Source organism: Artibeus jamaicensis, unplaced genomic scaffold (genome assembly GCF_021234435.1).
Source record: "Artibeus jamaicensis isolate MK-2021 breed Jamaican fruit bat unplaced genomic scaffold, CSHL_Jam_final scaffold_1283, whole genome shotgun sequence".
Classification (NCBI taxonomy): Eukaryota; Metazoa; Chordata; class Mammalia; order Chiroptera; family Phyllostomidae; genus Artibeus; species Artibeus jamaicensis.
In genome coordinates, this window is record NW_026522028.1 from 4,285,524 (window position 1) to 4,298,698 (window position 13,175).

The 13,175-nt window shown below is 38.4% G+C and overlaps 1 protein-coding gene across 3 annotated transcripts in view; it reads left to right on the forward strand.

Moving 5' to 3' along the window:
- The window catches only part of DMD (dystrophin), a 1,990,869-nt gene that overhangs the window by 642,097 nt on the left and 1,335,597 nt on the right, over positions 1 to 13,175 (forward strand). For all 3 annotated transcript variants that reach the window (XM_053655812.1, XM_037127036.2, XM_053655810.1), the window contains exon 17: positions 6,659 to 6,834. In XM_053655812.1, coding sequence (XP_053511787.1) covers positions 6,659 to 6,834 — 176 coding nt within the window. The remainder of the gene's footprint in view (positions 1 to 6,658; positions 6,835 to 13,175) is intronic.

The window sequence follows — 13,175 nt, forward strand, 5'->3', positions numbered from 1 at the left end:
TTCCAACAGTCTCCACTGTATCGGTCTCAGAGTCAGCTGGAAGATGATGGAAACAGAATCCTCTTCCCATTCAACAAGACTGACGCCAGCAATGATTACATTTCACTCACCATAAGTATGTAATTAAAATACCCTGAAAATAAAATACTCAGCATCTATACGATACATCTGTTACCTACTGACAGTAAATGAAATAACACATAAAGAAAAATACAAGTTCTTTTCCTAAATGTATGCTTGATAATCTGCCTCCCTGGTTCCAAAATGTGTTTTATTTCTTCACATCAGATGGCGTGTAGCAAAAGATGAGGTGGATCAGGGAAAAAAATAAGATTGCTTCTTGAGTTTTTTCAGATGCTGTTAACTCACACAGTTGCTCAAATGCTGTGTAAAAAATACCAGTACTAGCTCTGATTTGTGTAGTTGTTTATAAAAGGATGTCCAACATACATTACAACACGCCTCTGCTTTGTTTGCTCTCTGGCATGTGAGGCGGAGGAAATAAAGCCACAGACATGAAAGCATTTCGAGGGGAGAAAGGTGCCGTGGATGTGTGAGAGTTACTTGCTAGTGAAGCACGCATGCCTCTCCCTTCTCTGTCCCCTCTGTCCCCTCTCTGTCCATGTGTACAAAAGCTAATTTGAACTGAGAGACAAAATACAAAAAATAAAAAAATACAAAATACAGAAATAAAAAATCAAAATCAAAAAAGATCAATCAGACCCTTTTGTACAGTAAGTCTCCTTAATTATCATATAATATTTCAAAGGGGAGAAGGACTTCCTTTATGATGTCTTTTGAACATTGCTCTAATTGTCCTCATGTTTCCAATGTCAGTATCTATTTATGAAGTTAGACAGCCTTATTACCAGTGTCAAAACGGGATAGCAGTTCGTATGAAAATTCTGTCACCAAGCCACTGTCATGAGATATAGCACTCCTTGTATGCTGTACTTGGCTTTGGCAAATGCTCTGTACTTGCTCGTGAGCTAGAGCATTTTACAGCATTTTGATTGATAACTCAGCTTCCTTTGTGAGCCCCTGATTTCTTACCCTCGGTGTATCATAAAGTTCAGCCTCTAGGTTACTTCTGTTGCTTAGCGTTGCAAATCCTTCCAGCATCAGGTACTTGCACGTCGTGCTCTCGTGCCTGTGGAGATCGTTTTAAGCCTGGCTACCAATTCTCAGCTGAAGCTGTTGTTTTAATCATATACAATATGTTATACTGTAGAATTGCACTGCCTCCATACCTATTAAAAAAATCAATGATCACTATAAGGTTGTGTGCATACAAGCCACACAGCGAAGGACATTGATCCACAGTTGTCAACCTGATAAAATTTTTAAAAGGTGTATTTCATTTGATTGAATTAGCACAGATTTAATTAGAGTTTATCAAGAGCTGGGCAGCATTAAAGGATTATGTCATTATATAGTTTTCGGTCTTCTTCTCACTGTACATATTATGTCCATATATACAAACACTCACTTACCCAGCTACACTACTGAAAGGAAAATCACCATTCAGAATAGCAGCCAGTGAGCTAAGAAGTGGATGAAGGAATGATCAGACTTGGATTACAGCTCTGCTCGGCTGCTGCTAAGTTGTACCTGCCTCAAATTTTACCTCCCATCTCTAAAACGGGAATAATATTTATAATTACTCTTAGGGTCATTGTGAGGTAAGGACAGCTACCACTTGTTAAAACTTTACTGCATGCACTATTCATAAGTATTTTAAATAAGATAATGAATGCAAAGCATTTTCAGAATGCTTGGGACATGCAGAGAGCTCCAGAATTAGTAGCTGTTTTTACAAGTTTTAATATTTTAATGATAATAAAATGATAAGTAACTAATTCTTTATAAACCAAATCTCTCTTTTTTTTTTCAATCATTGAATCTCTTTATAAGTTTCTTTAAATGTTCAAGTAGTGGAAAATATCTCACAAGGTAAGAAGTGGAAATCTTTAAGCCCAAGGAATTTAGAAGGACAAGAAAATTTAAATAATTCAATGGAAAATTAAAAGACACAGCTAAGAATGTAGGCCAGAAATCAGAGAAAAATATCAGCACCAAGAAAGTGAAGTTCAAATGTGAGAACAGTCGGGAGTATAACTAGTCGCCCCTGAGAAACTGCAGACAGTGACGGAAAATCCATGGTTCCTTTCATCGTGTGCCCTTTTATATTCTGCAAATACACTTAAATGTGCATATACTTCCCCTGAAAACTGTGCATTTTGACACAAATGAAAGAGGAGACAGTAAGAAAGAATTTTATTGCTTGAGAGCAGTTTGGTTTTTCCAGACATAACAGCATTGTACAGTCTGTGGGAGAGAAGATGTAGACCCCAGAGCCATCAAAGGCTGCGCAAGTGCTTCCCCAGTTTTTCTCTCAATGGGAATATGTAACATTTGGAAATTAAGCTGCATAACCTCAGAAGTTAGAAAACTCAGTATTAAAAACATTCCTGAATTTTCTCTGAACACGGAGAAGAGATCGTGGTTATTACCAATGTGTATCAAGAGAGCACTTACTGTGTTCAGACTTTACGTAGCTGAATTCTTACAAGCAGGACCGCCTACCTAACTCATGGGCCCAAGTGCCGAATGCAAATGCTTCTCGTTCAGACATTATTAACAATCTCAGGAGGTGACAGCAGAGTCTGAAACCAAGGGTGGTCTTTCTGAGTGAGGGGCCCTGGGTGCCTACGTAAGTTGCGCACTCAGGAAGCTGGCAATATTTGGCACACCTGCGAAAGATTTGTGTGTGTGTTTTAATCTTCATCTGAGGATATTTTTACTGATCTTAGGGAGAGGGAGAGAGAGAATAAAAGAGAGAGAAGCATTGATGTGAGAGAGAAACATCAATCGGTTACCTTCTCTACGCTCCTCGGCTGGAAATGGAACCCGCAACCTGTCCTGACTGGGAATCAAACTTGTAACCTTTTGGTGTGTGGGACAATGCTCCAACCAACTGAGCCACCTGGCAAGGGCTAGAGATGTGTTTTCATTCCTATTTTACATATGAAGACAATAAGTCAAAGCTCTGAAATAGTATCTAACCTGCCCCAAATAGTGTGGACCGAGAGTGTGAGAATTGTAGAACCTGGCTCCTGGGCCTAACTTTTAATCACCGTAAGAGCAACCAGCTTCCAGGGCCAAAGACAAACAGTATTATGCTAACTCTTTCCCATTTTTACTGGGCTAATTAATTAATGGACAGATCAAGGGAACAGTAATTTAAAGACAAATTTATTTTCATGAGGCCATTGAAAAGCAGTTTTCAGTATACTCATAATCAAAATGAAGGCTGGGTAAGAATTTGTAGTGCAAACTATAGTATATTCTAATTTTGACCTTGTATTATTCAACATTTTAGTGAAGGCAGTAAGTCATTCTTTTCACATGCTGAGTTGCTTTAATTTTAAGGTCTTTGGGTGACAGGCTTATATGAAAATAGAGAGGAATGATAAACGTAAAACAACAATTTAGAAAAAGAATTTGAAATTGTTCTCTACTTATAAAAGCAACGTTTTGTGGAAAATATTTTATTGGAGAACATCAGGAAATACAAAGAATACAGAAATACAGGGTACACAGTAGGAATGATCTGTGCTCTCTCTGCCAATAACAGCCACCAATGTGTATAGCATGTGTTTCTCATCCGCTACTATAATGGACACAATTTCCAGTGACATTTAAAAATATTTGAAACATGCGCAGTGCTTTATTGACATGCATGTACTATAATTTATTTAAACTACCTCCTCCTGACATTAGACTGTTTCCAGTACTTTACTGTTATAAATGACCTTATGAACAGGGATAAATGTTATGTGCAGCCTTTAGCATCAAAATAAATTATACGTTAAGATACTAGCTGAGGAAAATTTGTTTTTGCAACATTTAAAAAGAAATGTTCTTGACGGCTATGTATTTGGTATGTGCAATGACGCTGCATGTTTAACATTTTTTTTTGTGGCACGCACTTTATCTCACAGTTGTTTGTGAGGTTGTCACCTTCGCTACTACCCTGTGAGATCCCCTCAAATAGAGATTCCATTGTGTTCATTTAGGAATGTCCTGTAGTGATACATATTCAATACATGCGGGAATTTAACTGAGGCATTGCAATTCAGCTGCCAAGCAGCTTACAGAGTTGTAGATTGCTGAAACTGAATATGACGCCTGGAGCAGGAACTCTAGGGTTTGGACCACCAGTCAGATCACATGCAGTTGTAGCAGATACTCGGTATTTAATACGGAGCTTGCAGATCAGATTCATCAGAGCCACAATCAAGCTTCAGATCTCCAGGACCGTCAGGCAGAAACCATTCTCAGCCTATTCTGTGCTGGTGTTCAAACCAAAAATGTTTTTTCTTTATTCAAAAAACATTTGAATAAAAAAAAACAAACAAAAAAGGATTTTATTTATTTATTTTTATTTTTTATTTTTTAAAGATTTTATTTATTTATCTCTTTAAGAGGGGAAGGGAAGGAGAGAGGGAGAGAAATATCAATGTATGGTTGCCTCTCATGCGTCCCCTGCTGGGAACTGGCCTGCAACCCAGGCATCATGTGCCCTGACTGGGAATCGAACCGCAATCCTTTGGTTCGCAGCCTGCGCTCAATCCACTGAGCCACACCAGCCAGGATTCTTTTTTATTCTTATTATATGGAGTAAGTATAGAGAGTAATTATTGATTTGTTATAGATAACACAATTATATCCTACATTTAGAAGGTTAATACAGAGTCATTTTCTTATTCATCTCAAAGGAAATGAAGCACTGTTTTCAATTACAGTATTGTAATGAATATAGCATCGAAAAATTTCAGATTCGTGCCTCACTATTTTATTTTAAAAGATTATCTTTTTCTTTCTTATAAAGTTTACTATATTCTTAAATGCAATTTCATAGTATATCACATTGCTATTTTCCTTTGTTCTCTGTGGGCACATCTGTCCAAATTCATAATAGGTATCAATAAGAAAATATAAAAATACAGAAATCAATTCCATAGCCAAATACTCAGTAGCACAAATGTCCTATAACATTAGATATAACTGCAAAAAATAGCTTTGCATTTTCAGAATTTCTGCACTCTGGTGCCTGCACATATATAATTGGAAATTGGGGACAATATTCTCTTCAATGCAGCATTGAATGTGAGAAAGTTTACACACGGTTAAAAAATGAAATGCTCTTGGAATCCTGCTTAAAAACTGCATTTTATTCCTAATTAATAGTAAACTAAATTTGATCATGTTGTGATAATTTTGTGCTGAGTGCCATGTAAATCGCAAGTTATATTTTAATCATTAAAACAAAACTTCGGTACTTTCTGCTTTCAATTATGTAGTTCATTTCATGGACTATATCATTATCCTTTGAAGTGAAGTGATTAATTCTCAATGATGCATCTATGGACATCTCAGGAAAGATAAAACTTGCACTTGGCACATGTAGAAACTCAGCATCTCATATTGTCCTCTTTTAAAATAAATTATGTAGGGCATCAAAACGGAAGTGCCTAAGGCCTTCATATATGTAAGGATGTGGCTTGCACAAAGCATATCACTTTTAAAATGTATTTATTAAAAGCACTTTTTCCACAAGACATCATGACAGAGGACTCTGTTGCTGTCAGTTGCCTACTTGGGAGCTGAAATACGAAGATCCTAACGCTTTTCTGATTTCCTCTCATTGGAGGGATCAGTCATGGGGTGTGAGGTAGGGACATTTCCACAGGCCCTTTTTGGATCTCTTGGCAAGTTTGGGAAAATCAATTTAACTAATTATGACCCAAGCCAGATTCTCTGAATACCTCTAAGTGGATCCAGTACAGGTCTGTTTTGGTCTTCTTGAACATAGATCGTCCAAAGTCATTTGTTTTACTGGAAGGGTAATGGTTAACGTCCAGAGAGGGAACTTTCCTGTCCTCTTAACGTAAGGATGCCTGTGAGAGAGGATTGTTGGTTAAGAAAGGAAGGAAGGCATTTCACTATTACGTGACTTGTCTGAACAGAAAGTCTGTGTTTTTAAACCAAGAAGACTCTTTCCTGCTAACTTTGGGAACTCAAACCTTTTAACATATTCACTCAATTATAACAAACAAGAAAAGGCACTTTATGTTAACCGTTCATTGTAGTTCTAAAGGGCATTTCACTGACTTCAGTGAAAAGTCATTTATTAAGAGGTTCCAATACTTTGGTTTAAAAATATATAGACCATCAATAATCACTACATGTGATCATTAACATCCAACTTAATTAACATGCCAGGCGATCACATCAGCGATGAGGTACCTTAGTAACATTTAACTTGTCATAAACACTTTAAACTGTCTAATTAAATGTCAGAATGACACCCTAAGTTTTTCTCCTTGGCCCCCTTTATTTCCCATTGCTTGACTAATAAGTTGAGGAGGCTGCAAGTTTACTGCTGCTTGTGCAATTACCTTCCTTGGTGATTTTAGTCAACACGAGTTAGACAAAAAACAGTTTGATGTGGGTTCACTGTGGTGCTGCTTTGCTCTGAAGGTCAGTTTACCAACAAGTAGGAACAGTTTCATTATTTCTCTTCACCACTCCGAGCAGTCTTCACTGAAGTGTTTCAACCAGTGTCTGACCTCTATTTCAATACCTCTCACAGATCTCCCAGGCCGTGGCCACCCCTCAGCCATCACTAACGCAGACAACTGTAATGGAGACGGTAACTATGGTGACCACGAGGGAACAGGTCCTGGTAAAGCACGCCCAGGAGGAGCTCCCGCCACCACCTCCCCAAAAGAAGAGGCAGATTATTGTGGATTCTGAAATTAGGAAAAGGTGAGAGGGTTTGACTCCTGGCTTTCTCTCCAAGCAGAGATGAATCGTGTGGCAGGAAAATTCATTTTTCAGCTGTTGGGGTGGCAGTGTTTTTACTTAAACAGTATTTCTGAAAGCCTTAGGTGCCTGCAATGTCAGTTAAGTGAGTGAGAAGAATTATGAAGTGAGTTTGAAAATGTGCCCAAGCGATCGATATCTCAACAAAAACTGAATGCCTAATGGAGATACTGTTTTCTGGATCGAAAGAAAAAACTATGCATGATGAACTACCACGGATGCATTTTAATCCTGAAAGTTTCTATTTTTTTTTTCTTTTAAAGAGCCTGCTTGTTCAGTGCCTGCTTTAGCATTTAATGTCCCCCCCCCCAGTAATGGAAAGCACATTTTCATGAAGAAGTACACCTGTAATAAATGAGATCCATTCTGTTAGTTTACAAGAACATAATGTCTCAATCTGCACATCCTAAATCGGGAGTCATTAATTACAGAACAGATTTCCTGTTCTTTGATATTTATAAAGCCTTATCTTGAATGCGTTAGAATTTTTAAGTGGCCTTTTTGTGGATATTATCACAAAGATTGTAGATACCTTAGGTATCCTGTCAATCAGTGGATATATTAAAAGGGTGGGAATAAAATTATAAATGGAAACCCAGCATGAAAATCACAACAATGGTTCAATTTCATTTTCATTCCAATTATTATAATTCTCAGATGGAGAAAGAACATTAAAATCTGCCTTATGTTTCTAAGCACCATATGTTTAGGAATGCACAGAACTCTTGATGTTAGAATTTGTATATACAGGGTACAGAACAATGCGGAGAACACATACCTAAAAATAACGTGTCAGATATTTTTAGGCAAAGGAAAAACACACCTAGAGAAGCCACTGATGTACACTATCTGGAACTTTCAATATTTCTCTATTAATTCGTGACTTACAACCTACTGTCACAATTCCACAGTAAACCACTGGTCATTTCTCCTTGTTTTTTGTTTATTGTTTGTTTTTTTTTAAATTTTTAAATATATTTCATTTAATATTTATTTTTTCCATTACCATTTTGTCCCCTTATGCCCCCTCCCCTCTTCCTGATTGTATCTGCTTGTCTTGAGTGCATCCTCTTGTCCAGGGGTCAGCAAACTGAAGCCTGCAGGTGAAATTCAGCCGGCTGCCCTTTTTTGTATGTCTCATGAGCTGAGAACTGTTTGTACATTTTTAATGGCTGAAAGTAATCAACAGAAGACTCATGTTTCTTCAGGTGAACATTTGATGAAATTCAAATGCCAGTGTCCAGTAAGGTTTTTTATGGACACATACCACACTCATTCATGTATGTATCATCCATGGTCGTTTTTGTATTACAAAGGCAACGTTGTTATCAAAGAGACTGTATGGCCCACAAAGCCTGAAATAGTTCCTGTCTGGCCTCTTCTAGAAAATATTTGTAGATCCTTGTTCTAGTCAAAGGATTCTCAAGACTTTTGCATGTTAGCGTTCTGTTTGGGACAACGACTTCCAATGCCTCTCCTCATGCCAGTAGTTGACATTGTAACATGCACTGATGGAGAAAGAACACAATGGCAAAAATCAACCAGTAAAGCTCTTAATGAATTTGCTTTTCATTAATCCTTGCAGCATGGAAATTAATTTAATGTCATGTTAACTGTGTGTCTACAACAAGGCTTAGTGGGCATAGGAATTTATAGACCCTTGGACACAACCCAGAGGCTCTCCAACAATTTGCTAAGCAGGGCAGTATGGGAACCTAACTGCCGTCTGCTCCCGTTGTGTTCAGGAGTCTCCTAAAACAGACATTAACTGGGCAAGTTGACTCTACATCCATCTCTGTCTTCAGAAGCTCATCCTTGGCTTCTGTTTGGAGGGTGTATTTGGTGAGGAAAAATGTGGTGTGATTACCTTTTGTGTGGCTAGTGGTGAAACATTTTGTCTCCTAACTTCTGTTTGTATCACATGCGTTCAGCGGTTTTCCTAAGTGCCTTCAATGAGATGTCCAATTGGGAACATAAAGACTATTGTACTTAAATAAACGCTGACACTTATCAAGGGCTTTATTATGTGCTCAGCACTACATGAAGTGCCTTGTCTGCATAGCTCACTTATTCTTCCCAGTAACCCTCCAAAATAGATACAGTTATTATTACTATTACCCAGAGCTACAGAGCACTTGAGTCAGGATTTCAACTGAAGTAGCCTGACTGCAGGATGTGCATTGTGCAGTAAAATGTTTCTTTAGCGGGTATATAACTAAGGTGGTCCTACATCTTGGTTTGCTTGAATCCATTTGATTATACCTTTTGGCCCAGCGCAGTAATATATAGCACCACCTTATGCTCTCAAATGTGTTTTGAGTTGGCTAGTACAACAAACATGGCCACTCTGTATTAAAGACTCTAGACTGAGAAAATTAAATGGAACAAAGAGGACACTTGAGCAAACACACAGGAGCAATGGAATCCATACATGGTAATTGTCTACTGGATGGAATCTGGTTAAAATATTATAATGGGTCAAGAGGCATCGTGCATGCGAGACCTAAAGCTTCTAGACCAAGGCTAGTGTCCTTGTGTCATGTGAGAGCCGCTAGCATTTTATTGTCAACACTGCAGTCTTGACAATGTTGAATGCTGATCTTTTCCAAATGATCTCCTTTTTCAGCTTCACGGACACACCACTGGTTTAGCTCCTCCATTCTTTACCTGACTTGATTTCCTCCCTTTTTTAACAAAAATGTTTATTTATTTATTTTTAGAGAGAGGGGAAGGGAAGGAGAAAGTGAGGAAGACAAACATCCATGTGTAGTTGCCTCTCATGCGCCCCCTACTGGGCATGTGCCCTGTCTGGGAATTGAACTGGTGACCCTTTGCCTTGCAGTTCAGCACTCAGTCCACTAAGCCACACCAGCCAGGGCTGTTTTCCTCCTTTTGCTGAATTCCTATGGTGGTGGTTCATAAACCCATCTCTTGGCCCTTCTGACTTGTTTATCTGAATTGCCTCCTCTCATTGATTCAAGTCTGGCTGTAAGTGAATGACTCCCAAATCTTGTAGCTCCATACCTGACTCCCTTCCTCAAATTTTACATTTACATCATTAAAGTATAATCTGGGGACTTCTCCTTGTGCATCTAGTCAGCGGTTCAATTTTGCTTTTATCGAATGCAAACATTTGTTTTCTCCAATGAATCACACCTAGTTACTCATACATTGCACACACATTTTGCTCATTGTAATTCACTGCCATTGTGTCTAAAAGAGTAGCAGATATTGGAAAAAGCATGGACTTGGAAATCAGAATTACTCAGGTTTAAAGCTTGCCTATTTTAATTATTACCCTATGATCCCAGGTAAATAACCTCATATCCGTGTCTTAGATTCAAGCACTTAACACAGTGCCTGAAGTGTAGTAAGAATTCAGTACATGCAACAGCTGTCGCTCTTGCTGTTTGGTTGTGGTGACTGCCGTGGAGGTGATGGTGGAGGCTGTGGAGGTGATGGAGGTGGTTGAGGTGGTGCTGCAGGTGTTAGAAGTGGCTGGAGTAGAAGTGGTGGCCATGATTAAGGTGGTGATGGGCATGGAGGCCGTGTACTGTTGGCAAAAAAAAAAATCCCCTAATAAACATCATCTCCAGGTTAATAAATATAACAAAAACTAACCTCATTTTCCTCTTTAAAACCCCACCTGATTCTTGACTTCTGTCAGTCTATCTCTGACCTTGCTCCTTATTGACCAGTGTTAACCACATTGTATTATTGGCATTATAAGTGATGCGTTTTCAGTCATTTCCTGGTCATTCTAACTGCCACTTCCACAGTCTACTCTGTGTACCTCACTGCGGTGAGACTTGCCCCTCTTTGGGATGAAACTGCCTCTGATGATTATATCTTAAAATGTCACTTTTATGCTGACCCTCCTAACGGTAACGTCCTCATTACTCCAGTCGCCACAAAAGAAAACACAAGCCCCTCCTTATGCTATTCAGGATTACTCTTCCACCACTTTTGTGTCCAGCTTCCCAAAAGTCTTTCCACTTTAGCCAGTAAATAACTTTATGTACATACATTCCTTTTGCTGTTTTGATGGTGCCCATGTACATTTTTTTCTTATTCAATCACAACAAAGGAATCCTGTTATTATATTCCCTTATACTTTACTTAGATTTCATTTATAGTGCCATTCATACACTAAAGATTCAAATATTTGCTGAAAGAGTGAATAATACAGTTCAATTAATTGTGATAACTAAATTGTTATGAGGAGCTGGATAGAATTCTTAAATGCCATTGCACTATAAATTGTTTATTTAATAATAAAGAAACGGCCATTCTAATCATCTTTAGTCATTTGAATTTTACTCAAGATATCACTATAGTTTCTTAATTGTCTAAAGTGCATTTAGTTGATTCCTTAATAATTACAGGGTTTCTCCATTTGCCATATATACTGCATAGTTTGTCCTTCTAACACTAAGACATGCAGAAGGGCCTAATGATGTCGGCTCCCAAGGTAATTATTTCTAACAGTAAATTATCCCTGAAATTCTGTGATCTTATTTTACGTCTAGGTAATCATTAGAGCGTGGAACTCACGCTAGGTTAAAACTAGGTCTATTATCTAGTTCATTCGAATTTATCGAGAGGATTAGTTTCTAATCATGTAGCAGTTAATTTAAGAGACTTTTCACGAAAGCTTTTATTTATACTTCTGTGTAAACCAGGTGAATCCAGTGGCAAATTGAATCTCTTAAAAGTAAATGCCATCTCCATAAAAATAACTTTCCCAACTATAGTGTTCACAGATGGGGATCTTTGACCTCCAGGGAGAGGTAGAGGCATTTAGACCTAAATTCGCCTCGTCCCTGTATCTTCTCCTAGTAAGCAGGCAGACGCCACAGTCGGCTTCCTCCGACCATTTCCCCATGTGTGTACTACATGATAGAATAAATTACCCAGTTGTAGACCTGTGTTATTTTATTTTCCAGTTTTAGCTCTTTAGTTTTGTTTAGTTTTCTTTCTTTTTATGTCTGCTGACTCCGTGATGTTAAGCTGTGTCACATCCTTGGAAAGCAAGTTAGATACATGTTAGATAAGACCGCTCTTTCTGCAGTTTTATGCAATGAATGCCTCAACTATTTTTGTGTTTGATATTTATTTTGATTCCCCAATTATGACCTGGGAGTTGTAAACTAGAACATTGAAACTTATTTGCAGCATCTAATTAGATTAGCAATGTGTTTAAGAACTCATTTTTAATTTTCTACATGATACGTTGGTCATAAAATGAGTTGTGGATCTCAGTAATAACATTCTTGCCTCCTGAATGGGCTTTACAGTCCAGAAAAAGAAAACTTTGCTTCTTATATCTAAGGGTACTAGAGTCTAGACTCGTTCACGACTACAGGTTAATTGAGGTCCAGAAAGGTTAAATAACTTGCTTTCTGTTGCAAAAGAAGGACTCGTGCTGAGTATCCTAATTTCCATTTTTGTTGTAGTTGCAATGTCCTGCTTCTTTCTGTGCATTAGAGTCAAACAATCATGGTCTGCGACTCCAACTGTAGTTTAGAAATTATTTTTGGTAAAGAATACAAATCTACTTACCATCCTCAGATAGTCCCCAAAACTTAACTAGTCATTTAAAGTTCTTAAAATTCTCTTGCTGTATACGTCAAGAATTTAGTCAAGAAATATGTTTTGACAAGTATAGGAATGTGAATTCTAGAGGCCTAGTAAGTGGCCAGAGAACATTCAGAGCCGTCACTATCGTGGTGCAGTGCATGAAACAGCAGCAGCAGCAGCAGCAGCTCTTAGGAGCTTATGAGAAATGCAGATTGCCCTGGCTGGTGTAGCTCAGTGGATTGAGTGCCAGCCTGTGAACCAAAGGGTCGCCAGTTCAATTCCAAGTCAGGGCACATGCCTGTGTTGCAGGCCAGGTCCCTGGGGGGTGGGGGCTGCTAGAGGCAACCACACATTGATGTTCCCTTCTCTTTCTCCCTCCCTTCCCCTCTCTCTAAAAAAATGAAAAGAAATGTAGATTTCCGGTACTGGAAAAATCAAGGGGAACACTATTTAAACTCTATGACTGTGCACGTGGAACCAATGCAATATAAAATTGAAACAAAGAAAAACCAAAATGCAGGTTTGGGGGAGCCCTCCCCAAGCTTGCTGAATGAGAAGGTCTGCAGGGTGGGCCCTGTAACCTTTTACAAGCTCTCCAGTGTCATTCTGAGAAGCCTGTAATTCTGAGAATGCCTGCACAAGAACAGTGGGAGGTTTTTTTTTGTTTTTATTTTTAATGCATTAGCATGTATTCGAGTCATCTG